At 41.0% G+C, this 21,558-nt stretch overlaps 1 protein-coding gene across 1 annotated transcript in view; it reads left to right on the plus strand.

Moving 5' to 3' along the window:
- Positions 1–864: 864 nt before the first annotated feature.
- The window catches only part of LOC134467989 (NACHT, LRR and PYD domains-containing protein 3-like), a 54,123-nt gene continuing 33,429 nt past the window's right edge, over positions 865–21,558 (plus strand). The window contains exons 1-3 of the mRNA XM_063222016.1: positions 865–1,055; positions 2,093–2,167; positions 10,241–12,235. Of these exons, the coding sequence (XP_063078086.1) occupies positions 2,121–2,167; positions 10,241–12,235 (2,042 nt within the window). The 5' untranslated portion in view covers positions 865–1,055; positions 2,093–2,120. The remainder of the gene's footprint in view (positions 1,056–2,092; positions 2,168–10,240; positions 12,236–21,558) is intronic.

The following is a 21,558-nucleotide window of genomic DNA, read 5'->3' on the forward strand; positions in this document are numbered from 1 at the left end:
TAAAACACACATCTATCCATAGCATAACTCAGAAAAACTGAAAACTTTTTGCCAGAGCTGTGTGATGAGGCTTTTATTCTCAATGTTTTTATTTTGTGTGTGTGTGCGCGCGTGCGTGTGTGTGTGTGTGTGTGTGTGTCTCTCTCTCTCTCTCTGTGTGTGTGTGTGTGTGTGTGTGTGTGTGTGTGTGTGTGTGTGTGTGTGTGTGTGTGTGTGTGTGTGTGTGTGTGTGTGTGTGTGTGTGTGTGTGTGTGTGTTGTTTTTATGTGTATATTCATATGTTTTTGATGGTTTTACTTTATTATTTTATTTTATTTTATTTTAATGTTTTATGTCCTTTCAGGGACTATAGATATAAATCAGCCTAAGGCTAACTCTGGTACAATGCATGAAATAGCAACATTTGTGTTTTAATTGTGCATGATCCCTATAATAAAATGAATTCAATTGAATTGGGACGCATAATCTGTTTTGTTTCCTGGGGTCATTGGGTGTTTCGGGTCTTGTAACATCATACACCCTCACCTAGGTGACCCAACCATCCCCGGTGCATCCCAGCAGCAGTCCACATGTCTGCCCTCTTCCCCTCTTTAAAATTGTAGCCTATCTTTGGTTCTGGGACCCCAATTTGCAAAAATTAGTAATATAGTAATATGGTGAAAATACAGTCCAACACAGTATTTTCTCCCCATAAGGGTCAGAATGTAGAGTAGGCGTAGTCAGAAGAGGGTGACATACGTGCTGAGTGATTAGGGAAGTAACTGAGTTCCGCATTTGCAAGCTGGGCAGCTATTATCTCCAAGAAGACTGGGGGAAAGTGTATTGTCAGCCTTGCATTCACATTATATAGCTAAAACTATGGACAGTACTGATTGTACTGGCAACACGTTGCAGTGGTTCTTATTCTAGGAAAAGGACATACCTTTTCTCTCATTGTCTCTCTGCATATTTGCACACAGAGTTAAATATCTTTCATTCGGTCTTTTACTTTTGTCCTATCTCCTCTGATAAGCCTTACAGATATCTGGACACGGATACAAACAACATCGCATCAGGTAGGTCATGAACGTTCTGGGGTTGTGACACTTGGGACTATAGCCTTTTGTATCCTGTGGCAATACACTCTTATGATATGTTGTTTATTGTAAAGTACACACACAAAGAATAAAACAATATCTGAAAGTTTAAAGTCTATAGTCGACCGATATCGGGCTAAGGGCATCACCGTGTTGTCACTTCCATATCCAGAGAAGTTTAACTGGCATATTAAGAAACGGCAACACTTTACAATAACGTCCTATTCACAGCTTTATAAACACTTCCTGGAAGTTTCTCCTCCAAAGACCAGAAGGCATAAAACCACATAAAACTCACACAGTAGAAGTTGATTCCCACTCCACTGTGCAGTCATAGTTTGGTTATTACTCATTTACAAATATTTGTAAATGCTTTATTAAATGTTAATTGTTAATAAAGTGTTAATAAAGTGTTAATAAAGCTGTGAATAGGACGTTATTGTAAAGTGTTACCTAAGAAAAATTAAGGAATACATTTTACAGTTACATATTGGAGGTTAAATTGTTTCTGTGGGGGGAAAGGACGCCTTTAAAAGAATTGAGCTAATATTATTACATTTCTGTTAGTGACAGTTCCCGTTTGTGTCTGTCCCTTTGTGTGTGTGTGTGTGTGTGTGTGTGTGTGTGTGTGTGTGTGTGTGTGTGTGTGTGTGTGTGTGTGTGTGTGTGTGTGTGTGTGTGTGTGTGTGTGTGTGTTCACGCGTCCACATGTGTGTTCAGTGGTGGTCAGATGTGAAATCTATGACACAGTTTACCCCTTTTTCTCTCCTACCTTGTGCTCCCTTACACTCTGGCAGTGAAGTTTTTTTATTATTATTTGAATGTTATACCATACGTGGAATTGATGTTTCTGTACGGCATCATATTCTGCAGATTTCTCCTCCAAGAGCACCCTCTACTGCTGTGGACATGAAGCGATGTTTAGAACTGTTTATGTTTAGACATAATACTAATACTAAATACATTTAGAATGTTTAGACATAATAGGCCTGTATGTGAAAACTTCTACCCATCAGTGTCCAGCTGTGTGTTAATGAAGAGTCCATGGATGAAACAGAGATCAGAGAGATGGATCCTCCTCCTGAGGAGAGGTGAGCTTAAATGACTGTTCAGGGCTATTGCTAGCCATATTGATATCCCTAAGCACAAGTGGTACTTTTTTGTTCTGGTGATGCTTTTCTCCAAGTGCTCACACAGATATTGTGTGCACAATAATGGCAAGAACACAACTGATAGAAACAGAGTAATTTCATGAAATTGTCATGCATCATCCACATATAGCACATGTAGGTACATACAGCATGTACCACACATGAAGAGAGATACTGTGGTAGAATAGGATATATGGGGGTGAAGTGGCACACCACACTAACACGCCATGCCATGAATTTGCTTACATGCCATTGTGGACCCAGGTTTGAGTCCGACCTTGATCCTTTCCCAGCTATATACCTTCTCTCTCTCATCTTTCTTCCTGCCTTGATCTTCCCTGTCATAGGATACATCATAGGATATATGAAGAGGACAGTAGGCCTATACTTTAGCCTATAATAGAACAAAAGTATTACATGTTGTTATATACAGTACATTGTCTTAACCCAACACACTAAGAAAGGCTGGGTTGTTTTGTCAACCCAAGTGCTGAATAACAGCCGTTGGGTAAACATGTTGGGTTATTCTAATGCAGTGTTGGGTTATTCTAACTCAATATTGGGACAGTGGGGAACATCTATGCTACTCCACTGATTGGGTTATTAGTTACACAGTAAAAAGTTACAAGGATTTCAGAGTAATTTACTGTGAAATCTCACAGTTAATTACTCTGATGTTCTGGTACACTATGCTACTGTGATGGTCACACGGCACACAGCAAATTAGTCTGAAATCATTGCATCACTTGCCATTTCTCACCTAACTTGCACATCACAGTATTTTACTGTGCTCTTCAAGGATAACCAGCATGCCAAAGTGATAGACTAGGAAACATCACAGTAAACTACTGTGTGGGCGGAGTATCTATTGAATTATTAGTGCATTGGGGCACAACTTCAGTCATAGACAGGTTGGGCTCTTCATTACACCATCACACCTTTCATTGACATTTTCAGCAAATTATTTCATTCTTAATGTCTTGTGGTATACATGTATACACCCATCATCAGTTGACTACTTTTTCCCCACTCTCTGTCAAATAACAGAAGAATGAGCTTATATATATTGGGAGATATACATGACCATCTTCATGACGGTGGGAATATGGTCATTTTTCTTGTGTACCACTTTAAATAGTACAACCGCTACAATAAACAGAGAATATAACAAGGAGTAATATTTTGAAGCACACTTAAGATATTCCTTCTAGATAAATGGCTCTCCATAAGTGCATTGCATGATGGGACACGATCTGAAGCCCTGATGACTAAATAGTTTGCTGTAAATGTCGATGAAGTGTCTGAAGGCCCGGGATTTGCTATGTGGCAGCCTTGGCCTAATGGTTAGGGAGGTGGACTTAAGTTCAGTGTTTTGCAGGTTCAAATCCCTCCAAACCTTACATTGCCCTAGGGACAGCAACCATTATTGTATATTTGTATATCACTTTGAGTAAAGGCGTCAGCCCTCAACCCAACTGACATGCCTTCCCATTGAACTTTCGCCCACTTCAAGTGTGTAACAATAGCTTACTGTGAACTCACAGGGAGTTACTGGCTACTAATTGCATTCATTTCACAGTAACATACTGTGAATTCGTCATATCACAGTTAACTACTGTAAAGGTGTCAGCCTTCAACCCAACTGACATGCCTTCCCATTGAACTTTCGCCCACTTCAAGTGTGTAACAATATCTTACTGTGGGTTCAGTAGAAAATACTGTGAACTCACAACGAGTTACTGGCTACTAATTGCATTCATTTCACAGTAACATACTGTGACATTCTGCCATAATTTGTTACTGTGAAATCCAGAGAGACCTTTCGTCATATCACAGTTAACTACTGTGCTGTTATAACAGGTGTTTTGTGGCTCTAGGCCATGATTGGGTGCACTAAGTGGCTGCCTTGGCCTAATGGTTAGGGAGGTGGACTTAAGATGAGAGAGTTGCAGGTTCCAATCCCTCCTAACCCGGCATTACCCTAGGGACAGTAACCAATGTTGCATATCTGTATATCACTTTGGGTTGCTCCTGGCCATGATTGATTGTAATTACAAATTGTCAGGCCTAATTAGAAGAAGGTCTATGATTGGAAATGTTGCTGGTTCTGCTTCCAATAAATTAAGTTGCAACCAATGTGCTACACAAACACTTTCTTAAGTTGGCACCAGAGGTTGCGCTAGACTTTTTCACAGTCCGTCATTTTGACGGACATGGTCGAAAAAAATCCGTCATCACCTATTTTTTAAATTCTCCACCTGGTTTCTCAATGTGGGGGGTCGCAACCCTGCACCGAGAACAACACATGCGCAATTGCGGCCAATTGAGAGTAAACCGCTGTGAATACACCCCCTTTCACTCGACATTCATTCTTCAACTTCGAGGATGGAGTCAATTTTGCTGTCCACTTTCTCTCTCTGCCTCCCTCATTGCACTGTTAAAAAAGCTGCAGATATCTCTCATGACGCGCGTCTGATTCAGTGTTCAGCGCTATGGTCACCACAAGCACTTTTTTAAAAGACGCGTGCAGGGCTTTATCCAACAGCTGTCAGTTACTCGTTTTGCTCTGATTAATGCACTGATTGTAATACAAAGGCGCAGTGTTAAATAATATTCGTGTTGGACTTCACATGCACGATGGAAAGGAAAGCCGTCTTGAAGCAGAAAGGTGTAGCCCAGACGGTAGATAGTCACTGAAGCCTACAACAGGAAGACGACCAGATTTTGCAAAACTTTGTTGAAAAATGTCAGCGACAGTAAAGGAAGCCTCTCCATACGTAGCTCCATCGGCTTATATGTTGGAGCGCGGTAAAGTTGTCTGAATAAAAATATATCGCCTATAATGGGTGAACCGGCTATCGAACTGAGAGAAGGTTAGCCGTTTCTGGCAACGTTTGCCAAGTTGTAAGTTGCGTTGCCTGGTAATATTTAGGTTCTTGAATATCCGTCGTTTTTATTAGTTAATGTCCTGAAGCCGTTTTAGACCTGCGTTGCCTTTGAGTGAAGGTTCTGGCTAGCAAACGTGCTATTCGCATATTTGTTTTTGTTTCAAGCGAGGAGTTATGAAAGAATTCTTCTATGAAGGGCGATAGAGGGACAACTTCGTCATTGGCAGAAAATCAGATAGTCTGTAAATGTAGTAGGCCTAGGTCTACACATAGTTCTGAATCTTAAAGTCGAAGTCACACGTGTATGGTGGCCACGTCTTAGTTATTTTAATTCATTATTTTGAGCAAGTGCAGAGGCGCGCGCTCTGCTGCAGCCAGCCGCACAGCTCAGCTGCGGTGCATGGCATGACAAGCAGGGAGAGAGGGAGAAAGGCAAACGATAGTAGCATGAAATTATCTGTGCTGATAACTATGCCTAATTGAAATGCACATTTGCTCTACTCGATAGATAGAAGCGTAGGCCTACTTAAACTTGTGATTTATTTATCATCATCCTGAATATTGATCCGTCAAAATGACGGACAGGCTTCAGAATTGTCCGTCATTCTTCAAAAAAATCCGTCAATGACGGACATTTGTCGGTTAACGCGACCTCTGGTTGGCACCTGCTAATGCCTTTGTCTTGGATGTGCACGCCAAAACTCCAGCATCCAATTTTAAATCAGAATATTGCCACCTAGTAAACAAAATTAGGCTATCTTGTGAAGTGCCATTGCACAATTGAAAGTCAAATGCTGCATGACATGATTGACATTGCCTACCATCAACCAGGAACGATGGTAGTGCCCAATCAATCTGTCAATTAGTACCTGACCTCACTTGAGTACATAGGACTGTTACAAGTTCATTGAATTACTACCTGCAGCTGCCACATGCCTGATTACTCTGGTCACATGGTTAACTTTCACCTCTATATAAACTCAGACTGTCACAATGCTTGAGTTGCTTGCTTAATGACTGGTTCGCTGGCTCTCTGTCCGGCTTGTTGGTTAGTGAGCTAACTGACCGACCAACTGACTGTTTGTTGGCCAGCTGGTTGGCTGGCTAACTGACTCTTTTGGTTGACTGGATGGCTGGTTTGTTAGCTGGCTAGCCATACAACTGACTTGTTTGTTGGTTAGTTGGCTGACTAACTGAGTGTTAGTTGGTTAGCCGGCTCTTTGGCTGGCTGACAACTGACTCTTTTGGTTGGCCGGTGGACTGGTTTGTTGGCTGGCTAGCTATTTAGTTGGTAGTGAGTATTATGGTAGCAGGTATCCTTTTTGGTGTGTTGCTTACTTGATTAAGAAGTTTCAGGTCTGTCTAATTACGCTCAATCAGAGTATTCTATGCACACTGGTTAATGTACTATCATCCAGGAGACTACAATTATCAAATGGTAATAATATTGCACATACTGCAGATACTTGGGTTTCTCTGTGGTTATGGATAACTCGGTCTATCATTTTAAGAGAGCAGTGTGATGGACTGGTTCCATGCCACAGTTGTCTCAGTCATGGTGGGGAATGGGAGGTGCCACAATAACATGGTAGCTACCTCTTTTGTGGTGATGAATGGAGGGGCGGGATCATGGTACTGTGGGTAGGGTGACAGTAACTTACTGTGGTGTGGCCACAGTAAACTACTGTGAGAAATCACAGTAAACTGTGAGGATGGCCACAGTAAACTACTGTGAAATGAATGCTATTAGTAGCCAGTAAGCCACTGTGACATCACGGGAATATTTTTTACTGTGTAGGTCACACAATAACCCAACTCAATGGTTTATTGTACCCAACACTGAGTTGCCTGCTAGGCTACGTTTGAAATCAGAGTTCCCTGTAGATAGCGTTCTTTCTGCCTGCCCTCCCTGGAAGAAGTGAACTGACCGGAGTCTTCAACAAAAATGAAGGTTTGTAATGTGTTTTTACTGTTTTGTCTCCAGCTAACTTTAGTTAACTGCCTAAAGCTGATAGATGTGTGATAGCCATTCCTTCATCCGACGCAATCCTTATCTTCCATACGATCGATCTATGAAGTGTATGAAGTGAACCCATAGAATAAGAAGACCGTTGCCCAAGGTAGCCTATCATCTCGCTACACAAACCTAAACCAATGGAAATTGTGTCACCTAATCTAATCATAAGAAACATTGGAATGAATCTCGTCTCGAAACCAGAGAGATGGGATAAATTTTAACTTCACCAAACTCGCCTGTAACTTCAATCTGTCCAACCGTATTTTGGTTTCCACGGTAACTCCACACAACTAACTGGCCGCAGTGCTGCGCTGAAGTTGGTCTCTCCGCCGGCAAAGATTATCAACTCTCTCTGCCGCGAGTCCGCGAGGAATAATAAGTAGCACAAATCAGCGCAAGAGAAATTAATAATAACAATAACGGAAAATACGGACGTGCCGTGTATCACTAGTTGGACTATTGCCGCTGGCATCTGCAGCTCAAGGTAATGCCTGGCTAGTTCATGGCTGATTGCAGCTACCGGTAGTCTGTGTGGTTTTAGAACTAGCTTTTCTAAAGTCTGGACGTCCGTGAAGTGGGCTTCGATACAGACATGACAGGACGGTTAACACTGTTGTCAGCGAGCATTGTAGAGCTACTAATACGGTATATACCTACCTCTGATTTAACAACATTGTTGCTTTCTATTTGCTATAGGCCTATGATTGCAGCTATGAAAAAAACTAAAGGGAAGGAGACCTCCAGGACTGAAGCAGCTGTCACCTGTTGCAGTGCACAGTGCAGTGCAGTGACTGACGTGATTAGTAGGCTTAGGTCCTATTTATAGGCTAGTTTTCGATGTGGGCAGGACAAAGCGAATACAATGCTTTTCAAAGAAAAGTAATGTATTGACATTGGTGTAATGTGATGAACATAGCCTACTTAAAAATACATTTTGCTGCAACTAGATGGATGTGGCCTATTATTCAGTTAGAATAATTTCTAATGTGTTTCTCACCATTATTTTAGGCTATTTGCTTGGATGTTGCTGAAAGAAAGGAGGCATTCTTCATTGTGCAGCACTACTGGGTAAGTCACTGTTTTGTCTGTGTTGCAATAGTTTGGCTACCACTAGTGCATCCCTATACACTTAAGCCTTGACCAAATTGAGTTTCATTGCTGATTTGACCTCATTCAATTGGATCCTCATATCAGAAGCATTTTTGTTTTCTGATATTTGTTTTTAATAGCCAACACTTTCTTTACTAGCTACCACTTTCTTATTTAGCTATTTATTTCACAGACGGTCTGACCTGTGTCTTGCAATGTCATCATCATGTTATAATTTTGTAACTAAATGTCACATGTGTGTTTTTCTTTTCATTCAGAGGCAGAGAGAGTTTTGACGAGGCGTCTGTACCCAGGAGGCTGAGGCAGCAATGCGAGCTTCAATGCGCACAGTCCTTTAAAAGGAACACCCAGCTAAGATTTTATTGTAAATTCTACACAGAATGCACTGCTCTACACATTTGGTTTTGGAAACACTGTGTATTATTGTAAGTGTACACCAGGGGTGGGGAGCCTTTTTCATTTGAAGGGCCACTTCAAATTTCTCTGAGGGCCGTGAAAGTCCTCCGAGGGCCGTGCAATTAACGCAAACTAGGATTTCCCCTGCACTCTAGGCCTATATGGAATGCAGCCACCAAAACAGACCTTAACTTCTGTAGGTCCCCTGAATATAACTTTCATTGTATTGCAAATGTTTCTTTTACAAAATATGGCATATTTCATATGAAACTGCATAACATTAAAATTGTCTCGGTGGCTGGATAAAACGGCCTCAATGGCCGCAAACGGCCCTCCAGACATAGGTTCCCCACCCCTGGTTTACACCAATACAGCAAATTCATGGTGACACTGCAATGACCTCAGCAATTTGGTTGTTTCTAGTGTTTACCTACTGTCACAAAGCAGTCTTACAAACACATTTATTTACCTCTGTATCAACATTGAGGTTCTCATATAACCTTTCCCCATTCTATTCCCAAGTGCAAAAGTGCTCATAGAAACAACTTAAAGGCATAATGCCCTTCACTTTTAACATGGGTCTTCTTTGTAAACTTTAAAAGGGTATATTCAAAAAGTAGGCTATATTATTTTCCTATATTAGTAAATAATGAGTTTTCCATAATGTACAATGCTTGAAAGTCCGTTTCCCAGTGTGTTGTTACCCAATATTTTTTCATTTTTTGTCCATGTTTTTGAATAATATCCCTTCCATCCTTTTTTGACTGTATGATAACATGTCTGTCATATTGCTCTATTTTATATTTAAATGCAAAAAAAGTGAAAAGTGTGAAAGACAATAAAATAAATGTATAACACAAACTGGTGTGCTTATTTTGCACAGTCTGTGTCATATATAATAAGTGATACATATATTGGGTAAATTTAACTTCATAATTAAGTTCCAATGACAGGTCTCTTCTGCTTGAGACTAAATAAAATCTTCTGCTAAAGACACTAAATAATGCTTGAAGGAATATTTCAGAATTTTGAAATGATGAAATTAATTGGTACCATAATTGGCAGTGAAGGATACTGATAAATTCTATTTATTATTGGCTACTTTCATTAAGGATAGAGCATTTTGAAAAATTGATGGTGGGAATCATTTTTATAGACAATACAGTACATTACACAATAAATTACATGTAACGACTCCTGTTTTTTAAAACATACCAATGAACTAATTATAATCAAAATATGTTTGTAAATGACTAAGAAACAACCTACAGCTGCACAGGGGAGTGGGAATTGGCTCCTACTGGATGGGTTGTATATGTGTTTGCCTGCCGGACACGTCTATATGCAGTAATTTCACCTTTTTGCTCTTTGGAGGACAAACTTCCAGGACAGCTGCTGTGACTGCTTTGTTTTCGTAGCATTTCTTACTAGTTTACAAAATTCCGTAAATGTTTTGTTGATAATTAGTTGATTATGTACAAAGTGTTTATAAATGTTTTAGAGGTCGTTATTTTAAATTGTCTGACAGCTCTAGTTGGCAGCATTTCTTCTAGGGGTATTATGGTGAGTTATAGCTGTAGTGATCTTCTGTTGTTGCTCTAGATTGACACCAGAGGAAGCAGAGCTCAGGTCCTTTCTAAAGAGGAAGTGCCAACATCTGGTTGAAGGAGTTCCACATCAGGGAGACACCAGACTCTTCCATAACATCTACATAGACCTCTACATCACAGACGAGGACAGAGAAGGGGTTAGTAAAGAACATGAGGTCAGACAAATAGAGCGATCATCCATGTTCTATAACAAATGCAGCGATATGAGGAATGATGAGGGTAAAGATGATTCTGATAATAATGAGGGAGATGAGAAGTCTTATGATATTGAGAAAAAATATGAAGAACATAGGGTCAGGCAGATATCATTCAGCAAATTACAGGAAGATTCCTGCATCAGGAGATGGGAATATGATGTCAAGCAGATAGAGAGAGCATCACGGAAACAAGGAACACACAGCAGACCAATCAAATGTAGCGACATCTTTAAACCCTTATACTATGGGCAAAACAAAGCCATCAGAGTAGTACTGACAAAGGGAGTGGCAGGCATTGGAAAAACCGTCTCTGTGCAGAAGTTCATTCTGGACTGGACTGAAGGAAAAGCCAATCAGGACATTCACTTCATATTTCCACTTCCATTCCGAGAACTAAACCTGATGAAGAATACGAAACTCACTCTGTTGGAGCTTATTCAACACTTTTTCACACAAATGAAATATCTGAAAGTACTCTCCACTACAGAGTACAAAACACTGTTCATCTTTGATGGTCTGGATGAGTGTAGACTTCCTCTAGATTTCAGCTCCAACCTAAGCTGTTGTGATGTGACAAAGCCAGCCTCAGTAGATGTGTTGCTGACAAACCTCATCAATGGGAATCTGCTTCCCTCTGCTCTCATCTGGATCACTACCCGACCAGCAGCAATAAACCAGATCCCTCCTTGGTGTGTGGACCAGGTGACAGAAGTAAAGGGATTCAATGACGCACAAAAAGATGATTACTTCAAGAAGACAATCAATGATGAAAACCTGGCCAGTAAAATCATCAGACACCTGAAGGGATCCAGAAGCCTTTACATCATGTGCCACATTCCAGTTTTCTCCTGGATTTTGGCCACTGTTGCAGAGAAAACATTAGAGAGCGGAGAAATGCCTAGGAGTCTTACTCAAATGTACAGTCACTTTCTGAATATTCAGATATGCATCAAAAACGAGAAGTACACAGATAGGAAAGAGGAAGATGAAAAGATGGTTTTCAAACTGGGGAAAGTGGCTTTCCAACAGCTGGAGAAGGGCAATCTGATCTTCTATGATGCAGATCTGAGGGAGAGTGGCATTGATGTCACTGAAGCATCAGTGTTTTCAGGAGTGTGTACTCAGATCTTCAGATTGGAGGCTGGGTTGTGCCATGGGAGGGTGTTCAGCTTTGTGCATCTGACCATTCAGGAATTCCTTGCAGCATTATATGTGTTCCTTCACTTCTGCAATGGTGTCAGAAACATGCAGCACCAACATCAAAGCTCTCAGGTCTCTGCTCTGTTCAGAGCTGCAACACTTCAAGACCTACATAAGACTGCAGTGGATCTGGCCTTACTGAGTAGGAACGGCCACCTGGACCTTTTCCTGCGGTTCCTTCTGGGCCTTTCGCTGGAGTCCAATCAGAATCTCTTGAGGCACCTACTGCCACAGACCAATAGGCAACTACAGAGCTCAGAGCAAACAGTCCAGTTTGTCAAAAATAAGATTAGGCACGAGTCAAAGTGTGATAGAAAGATAAACCTTTTCTACTGTCTGAATGAGTTGAATCAGCATGCTGTTGTGGAACACATTGATAGGAGTTCAGGAATTCTGTCTATAGAGATGCTCGTACCAGGAGAGTGGGAGACTAAAAAGTTTAGGTTTGAGTTATCAGACGAGCAGCTCGATGGGTTTGACCTGCAGAAGTACGTGAAGACACCAGAAGAAGATCTGACTGACCTCCTTAGCCCAGATGACCTCCTTGAGAAGCTGGTGCCAGTAATCGTGTCAATGGCAACATCAGCAGAGTAAGTAAATATAGCATGGCGTGTGTGTGTGTGTGTGTGTGTGTGTGTGTGTGTGTGTGTGTGTGTGTGTGTGTGTGTGTGTGTGTGTGTGTGTGTGTGTCAGAGCATGTGAACGGAGCTGAGTAACGCAAATTTCCAGCTCCCCGCTCAGGAGAATGTTCCCTCATTCGCTCAGCCGCTCAAAGTTGCGCCAGGACGCTCCGCTCAAAACCCACTCTGCGCACATCTTACTTTTCCTGCTGCTCCAGCGAAAACGATCCATGCTCGCTCGAATTTACAGTAGAAGGCATTTTCTGACATTTTTCCTTCATGTAATTATGCCAGGGCCATGGGACACACAGCGTTTGATTTAATGATGTGACCGATGCATGTGTAGCCTATCGCACTGTTTCCCAGCTGGGAACGTAACACCTTGCTCCATTCATGTTGCCCCGCTTTTCCTATTTAATAATTAATTTATTTTACTACGCTCTCTTTGGCCTGAATAAGAAATAATGGAATAATTTAGAACATTATATTAACACATTCACTACCAAGTCACGTAAAAATACGTTTTTGCCTCCCATGCGTTGGCTCCCAAACCGTAAAATTACGATTTTACTTTTTTTTATTGGATTCTGAATCTACACATTCTAATGCAAATTCTGTGTGATTTTCGTAATGATGTGATGAACAGAACTGACATAGATCATGAAAACACCTACAAAGTCAAAACTCCTACAAAGACAGGATCTGGATATTTCATCATCTGTGAATTTTATTACACACAGTATTAGGGGGGGGGGGATAATCATCAAGTTCAAAATTTCAACACGCCCATTTGGGACATGATTAACACTATAAATACAAGAACTTTGACACCAAAAGTAACTCTGTATCTTGAAAATAACCCCCACCCCTTGAAAATGAAAAAAAGAACCCAAAAGTGGCATTTTCTGCCCATTCCGCCTGGTATGCATAAGCTATTTTTACTGTTTGCTTATATACCGTTGCATAAATGCTTTCAAATCCATTTGATTTTTAATTAACACTATTAATATAAGAAATGGTACACCTCAAGGTGACTCTGTATCTTGAAAATAACCCCCCACCCCTCTTTAAAATTAAAAAAAGAACACAAAAACAGAGTTTTTAGCTGTTCTGCCCTTTGTATGCATTCACTATTCTTACAGTCTGCCAATATATATAGCAGGCTCTAGGCCCAATAAGAGGACATGCAACATTGGTGAATTCAGGTAAATTGGGCGACTTTGGGCCATTCACTTGCAATAAAAGTGGCCCAATTACCCTGAATTCTCCATACATGAAAATAGACATCAAAAGAAGGAGAGAGGGGGGAGAAATCTTGCATAAGCATGTACAAAATACCATCAGTCATGACAGTCTTAAGAGGCAGCCATACCAATGCTTCCACATTCATGATTGATATCTGACAGAGCTGCATCTGGGGCTTGTGAGAATCCTTATAATACAGTTTTGAGACAGCTTTCCAGACGACAAATGAACTTAAACATCAATTTCTTAAAGAGAGCCTGTGAAGTACTTAGTCCTGAGTGACAAATTATTTAACTAGCACTGCAACTTCTAGTTTTTTTCAGCAATATAGTCAAGCAATCATTATACTAAGTTACTTCATTATGCTACTAATTTACGCAGGGTCTTTTTTGTAGCTGACCCATATTGGGGCTGCATACATAGGAGTATAGTAAGCAAGTTTACTTTCACATCATCAGAACAAACTTGTCTTACTAACATATTTGCTTGGACATGCAACACTCATCTCTGTCTATAGCATCATCTCCCAACTTCTCAGTGATAATGTGCCCAAGATATTTTGTACTGCTTGATACACATATTGATTGCCCTGGCAGATAAAACGTTAAAACTTTATAATCTTCCTTGGCTCTATACATCAACACAGCACTATTTTTTTTGCATTATACTGTACATCAAACTCAACCCCATGCTCAGAACACACATTCAGGAGTTGCTGAAACCCAACAGTGCTGGGGGACATAATAGCCAGATCATCTGCATATATCAAAAGGTTTAAAACAATGTTTCCTATCAGCCATGCTGTCTTACACCTCCCCAGTTGTTTGGAGAGGTTGTCCATGTATTGGTTGAACAAGGCTGGAGATAGGAGTCCCCCTTGTCTAACTCCATTGCCTACACAGAAAGGAGTAGATAGGCTATTTCCACATTTCACCAGCATATGTTGATTCGCATACCAGTAAACCAGAATACGTATGATGCACCTGAAGCTTTTCCACAATTAGAGACAGACTTAAGGACTCAATTAACTGTAGAGCTGGCCTTATGCTGCCTGTAAAGGGGTGGGGAACCTTTTTCATTCAAATTGCCACTTCGAATTGCTCCAAGGGCCGTAAAAGTCCTCCAAGGGCCGTAACTATGAACGCAAACCAGGATTTCCCCCTGCACTTAAGGCCTAGATTGTAGTCACCTTTACAACAGACCCCACCTTCCCTAGGTCCCCTGAATATATCTTAATTGTGTTGCAAATGGAATTTCTAAGATTCCTTTACAACACATGTCACAGTTCATATGAAGCTGCATAATATTGAAATTATGTCAGGGGCCGCATAAAACAGCCTCAAGACATAGGTTCCCCACCCCTGTTCTAGTATATGGCACTGTATATCCTTGTAGTATCCTTGTCAAAGACCTTATCAGATTCCCCAGCACTTTTCCAACGTCCAAACATAGTGTTGCCTACTTCAATCACAGCTTAGCTCGCCTCACTGATAGAAAATGGCTGTCTGCTTGGGGATTTCAATGGTTTGCTTGCAGTCAACCAGCAGCCACAATGTAATATGTAAATGTACCTTATCACATTAGAACATTGCAACATCTGACAGGTGAACCAAAGTATTCTCTCAAGATATGTATATGTATCTTTAATGCTAAAAGGGGGAAAACAGGGCAAAAAACATGTCCGATTTAGTTTTTTGGGTGGGGGGTTTATTTCATGATGGGTACCAACTTCCAATACAAAATATCTCTCAAATGACCCAATGCACCATCCCTGAAGTGGGCGTAATCATTTTCCAAAATTTTGATTTTTAGGCCATTTATCCCCCCCCCCCCCCCCCCAAACAGTATTTGAGTTTTATTATAGCGAATCAAACCACTTCCTGATCACGTCACGTCACGTCTCCATTTACTTCCTAGAGCATCAAAACATGTCCTGCTAGCTAGCCTGTTCCTAAACATATGATGGAAGGATAAGGAGTTTTGCTGTCATCAAGATATGTGTAAAATGGAAGGTTGTAATGAAAAACAGCATGCAACACAGCAGGAAGTAACCTAATTTTGGGTGAGTACTTTTGCACGTCTACTTTTATCTACAGAATGAAAACTGCCAGTCAAGTGACATTAGCTAGCTAGCATTTCAGATGATGTGGCTCTAAACAATAGCCTGACCAGGTGATTTTTGCATCGTAATCGTTTATTTGGAAGCTACTGGAGTTGTTCCTCGGGCGTGAAAATGCATTTAGACCCGCAATTTAAACTCGGAGAGTCAAAGAGCGCACCCGTGACAAAAAAGGCTTTATCTCAGTTCGAATGTTGGAAAACGCTATTTTTTACCTAAACCAGTGCTTGCTTAAAGTGGAATAACTTCGGAATGACATAAGCTAGAAACAAACCGTAAAAATAGACAGACAGCTGAGGTTTTTGGGCTTTCGAACAAGCCCTGACATGTGTCTGTGGGTTGAAGATAAAGTATTCGGTGGCTGTTCAAAAAATGACAAAAAATTATGAAATTGACTGGGAGTCTACAGTTAAAATTCCAAAAAACGGCTGGTATTGAATGTGTTAAAATAGCATGTATGTCATTTAGTATATCCCCAAAACGCGGAGCTACAACACTTTCAAAATGGCTGAATCCAAGATGGCTGAATTGTTTGGCCCATAACTTCTGACTGGGTGGATGGATTTTTCCAACATTTCTTTTAGCTTTGTTTTCTCAATAGTAGTATGTTTTTTTATTTAGGTATAGACATATCAAAAATAAAACTGCTCATCTGTGCCCCAAAAGGCAAGCCCGCTTCCAGCATTTTCTGTGAGAATGCAATCTAGTTCATTTTATTTCTTATTTTATTTTGAAGAGCTCTTCTTTTATTTTGGTTGCTCCTGATCTGTGACTCAGTCACAACATTTAGAAGCTAAACACTGTGCCTAAGTGCACAGCAGGTGTTTATAGTCAATAAATCTGTCAACTGTTTCACTTTTAACAACTGTCTCCTGATTAGTTATTTTTCAGTTGTGTGATCATTTTAAGCCTTACCTCTCTACCGACCCTAGGTAGATATTTAGTGCTTTTTCCTACTGGCCCTCTACACAAGCGCTACACTTAGACTATCTGTTCAGCGAGTGACTTTTTTTTTACAAGGATTTTATGGTCAGTGCAAGTCACCACTTGTCCCCTTATACTGACGGCTTGTTGCGCTGTTTTCAGAGATACGGTCTCATCTGCTGCTGATTGACTGATCATTTTAGTTTTCTAATATTACGGAGTGTTTTATGGACTACTTGAAGTGACTTTTGGAACATTCGCTGGAGGGAGAGAATCGAAATAGACCTGCGTGGGTAGTAGAGCATGACACGGGAGTGGATTTTCACTCCTGTCCTGTCCCGCTCCCAGAAAAAAAATCCTGTCCTGCCCAATCCTGGTCCAGAGTAAAAAAAATAAATCCTGTCCTGTCCTGTCCTGTGTGGAACGACTCCCAATCCTGCCCGCTCCTGCTCAAAAGTACTCCCACTCCTGTCCCACTCCTGTATTTTTTTTTTTTGTATTTTGTTACCTGTATGCATATTTGCCTCCTAGTAAGCAGTTGTAGCCATAATAATAGCCAATACAATACACAAGCTAATGGGGGTCTGGAGAAACCCTGGGTAGCCTAATAGAAAAAAAAGTTTTTTTCCCCATTTTATTATTAGGCCCTATTATTATTATTATTATTATTATTATTATTATTATTATTATTATTATACTACAGGAGGGGGAGGCACCTACATCTTCATGCACTAATCAATAGCCTACAGGCCTATAGGCCTATGCCATTTCTCTGTGCAACAAAAAAAACGGGGAGGAAATCAGATGCTACAATTAATAGTAGGCTATTGTAATGAAACCAGTTGGATTAGTTAAGACTATCATGCTACTAGTTCAGTAAGCATGAGTTTACCTAGGTCAACTTCATGATGCTGGTTACTGGTTAGGCTACTGAACTAGTAGCCTGACTAAATCTAAACATACTATAAACTAATCCAACGGTTTTCATGACAGCGTTTGACTTAAAACACATCGGGTGAAACGGCGTGCAGTTCTAACACAGCAGGGAGGCGGAGCAGAGAACTTCCCTTGTTGGCTGCGCTTTTTGTCCCGTCAAACTAGTGGGTCCCCATTTTGACACTCACAGCAGACGCGCACTGAACACTACTTCTGAATCCTCCTCATACTAGAACTAGGCTACATCTTGACTACTTTGATTACGATTGCATTCTGTGCTAAATTAGCCTCAGTTAAATTTCCTGTTATTGCGGAGTTGATTGGGAAATGCCATAACGGCAACGTCTTACGAGCCTGCAAACCCAGTAGTTCTACAGGTGGCTATTTCACTATCTGATTCAAGAGGTTTCATGTCAACAATGCCTGCCTTATTTGAACGTTTAACCAGGCGTCCTTTTTGAAAAGCTGTAGAAGTTTTAGCACAGCACACAAAAATCAACTCCGACCATGAAGGATGAGATTAAATCAATCGTGCGCGCTTTGACTGATGCCATGCGAGTCTGTTGTTCTTTCTCTGGTCTGATTGCCACGGGGACCGAAGTTCCTCAATTATTGCCAACATGGAATTCAACATTCAAATAACATTGAGGACCGTTTTTATAGCGCATTCCCATTGACGCATTTTGGCATTGTCGGACAGTCAGTGTAGGCTATGCGAGGACCTCCCGCAGGAGTCAGGAAAAATGCGCAGCTCTCGCTATCAAGCACTCAAGGAGCGAAAATGCGAATGAAAGGTTTGAAATAGCCGACATTCAGAACAATAATGATCCTAGGCCTATTTAACCCTTCCCGCTCCTGCCCACTCCCGTGGAATATTATTCCTGTCCTGTCCCAATCACGAGATGGATAAATGTTTGACTCCTGTTTCACGTGTATCCCGCAGGAATCACGTGTCCCACGGGAATTCCCGAAAAATGTCATCCTCTAGTGGGTAGCCGGCCTTTTGCATTTCTGTGTTGCTTGTCTCAGGCAAAGGAATGACACAAGACTTGATAGTGGACATGGTAGAGAGTCGTACAGTCGTCCTGGAAAAAGTCCAATTGCAAGCACATGGCTTCTGTTTATTCCAGAGGGATATTGCAAGGACCATATGGGTCATAGGCCATATGGACCATAATTTTTATGTTTGCGCATTTTCGGCCATGCGTTCATACACAGTTGGCACGCACCTGAAGACTTACAATTCCATTAAGTAAGCCTACAACACACGGTAAATATTTATGCTTTTGTTTGCATTGACTGGCCTATATGGCACAGGAACGGCCATCTCGTTGGCAACAGATTGTAGGAGATAATTAGCATTAATTGATAACAATCATGTTTCGGTGTATTAGCTAAAGGCGGCTACTGAATAAGACAAAGTGACATTGTAGTTGGAAAATCTGACGGCAGCCATAATGTCAATTTTGTTCCATTTAAATTAATCACAATTATTTAATGAAATAATCTAACTCCAAAGAAATAGCCTAGTCAAAGGGGAATTGTACACTGTAACAAATAACTGTTAATTTAGGGCAATTCTGCAACAGCATTCTACTGTTTTTTGAAAAAACAGACAACTACTGTGAAAATACTACTTTGAGTCAAGTATTGAGCATAAACAGTAAGTACTGCACAATAGCAGCATTGGCCGTTGTGGAAGCAACCAAAATATTAGAGATGGGATTTATGGCTCTTTTTCGGGATCTGGATCTTAGTGGCTCGTTCCTTTCAAAGAGCCGTTAAAAAAACTGGCTCTTTTGGCTCTTTTTAAAATTATTTATTCAGTGAATGTAATATTTTGACTCCTCCTCAAGGTAATGTTGTCCAAACAACTACTGATTATTCTCCTGCTTCTAAAGACCGTTTTTGCCTCTCTTTGAGGCAAACAATTGTGTTTTTTCCCAAATTTAATTACTCTGGTCGAGGTCATGTGAATGAAAAATGAACGAAATAACGGTCGAGTGGCTCCCCCAGCTGTGATCCGGTTCCCATTGTTCACTTCAGGGAGCCGTTCAAAAGAACCGGCTCGTTCATGAACGACACACCTCTACAAAATATTTTAGGCAGCACCATTGAAACCCTATCATCCTCCACTTGTCCGTGATCGCCATCAATCTGCAATAGCCTACCACCTGAAGAACTTAAGTCATTCTCACTGGTTAAATATGCTCTGATACTAACAAGCATTAAACAATTTCTAAGGAAACTACAATACTTAAAAAGTGTTTGATGCAGCACATTATGATGATTTTCATCACTATGATTTTGATTTGAAAGTGTGAATGGCTGAAACATTTTAAGAATTTGAACACTATTGCAGCAAGCAGCCCCATCTAAACCAATCTGCTAATCAGTGCCTGGCCTCACCTGAGTAGGGCTGTTATGCCATTATTCAATTACGGGCGTCACCTGCCAAGGGCCTGATGACTCTGGTCACATGGTACTCTTGCACCTGTATATAAATCTGGACTATCAACACTTCAGTTGCTTGCCTGCCTGCTGGCTGGCCTGCATGGCACAACATAGCACTTGCTTGCCTACAAGCTTGCTTACATGCTTGCTTACATGCTTGCATAATTTCCTCTTTGTGAAAGCTTGCTGTATGTGGCATCATTTGTGGCATTGTTGCATATAATGTGCCTGCTGCATATTAGGCATTGCTTTGAGAGCTAGCTTGTAGTGCTGCTTGTTTGCTGTGCTACTTGGTGCAAATTAATGTTTTAAAGACTGACCAATGCTATATTCATCATTGGCTCATCAAGAGATACAGTAAAAAGCCCACCTCGCACACTATCATTGTAACATAGCACTGCGTACTCTGAAATTTTATTCATGCCCACACTTTCAAAGGACCACCGCAAACCATTTTCCCAATGGGGCACCTAAGTCACGCCCTTCTACTTCCGATACATGGGGCAGGAGCTCGCAAAATTTTGAGTGCGAGTCAATGGAGCAAGTCAAGCTAAATCCTCATCCCGTTTGGCATGTGCTCCGGATTTCACATATGATGACAGTGAATTTGAAAGGTTTGGATTTGCGTCGTAAGACCACTCATTTTCGGCACGCAAGAAACGTTATTTTAGCTTTTGTGCAAAACTGTGTTGGAGACTACACTTGCGCCTCGCATATCTGACGTGAACCGAGGCACAGCCAACCCTACCGCTGCACCGTGGCTTAAGTGGCTGCACGTCGGACATGCGACGTCTGTAGTGTAGTCCAAATAATTACATATTTTTGCACACTCACAACTCAAAAAGCGCTTGCCAAGTGAAGTCAACAAGCACACCATTGGTTGTTATTAATTCTGAGGCACAGCATATGTGTGATCGACGGGGAAATGCGAGGTGGGTCGGAAAATAGCTTTGATCAGTCCATTACAGCCCAGTCAAAAGTTTTTCCGTTGCCAGCCCCAGAAGCCGCCCGGAAGGGGTGGAGACTTAGGTGCCCCATACAACATAGCGCCATAGTATCATGCTCAAGGCACTCCAGTCATGGTGAACGATGGGAGGGTGGGCTGGTAACATGGCCATGGTACCACAGTTATGGAGAATGATGGGTGGGGTGGGAAGTTGCCATGGCCATATTCATGAATACAACTATGACCCAGTATTTGCCTGTCATCACACAGTACAATTCAACTTTTTAACTGAAATGTACTGTTATTTCACTTAAGCTATACTACTGCATAAATATTGTAGAGCACTTTTAATTTAACAATACTAATACTGTGAACGTTCTGTAGAGTACTGTTATTTAACAGTTCAATTGCTGCTGAAAAAATGTTATATACTGTGATACATTAAACAGCAATGAGCTGTATTTGATTTTTGGTGTGAAATAACAGTAGAATTACAGGTAAATATAATTGCCAGTAACTGCCGTTATTTTGCAGGGAAATTTTCTTAGAGTGTAGGGTTATTATGAGGTCAAAACAAAAGATCTTTGGAGAAATGCTGTCCCCAAAATGTTTAATCTATAATTGGTAAAAGAGAAATGCTCACATTTTGGTGACGTTCCTGGTGTTTGC

The sequence above is a fragment of the Engraulis encrasicolus genome, chromosome 17 (assembly GCF_034702125.1).
Source record: "Engraulis encrasicolus isolate BLACKSEA-1 chromosome 17, IST_EnEncr_1.0, whole genome shotgun sequence".
Classification (NCBI taxonomy): domain Eukaryota; kingdom Metazoa; phylum Chordata; class Actinopteri; order Clupeiformes; family Engraulidae; genus Engraulis; species Engraulis encrasicolus.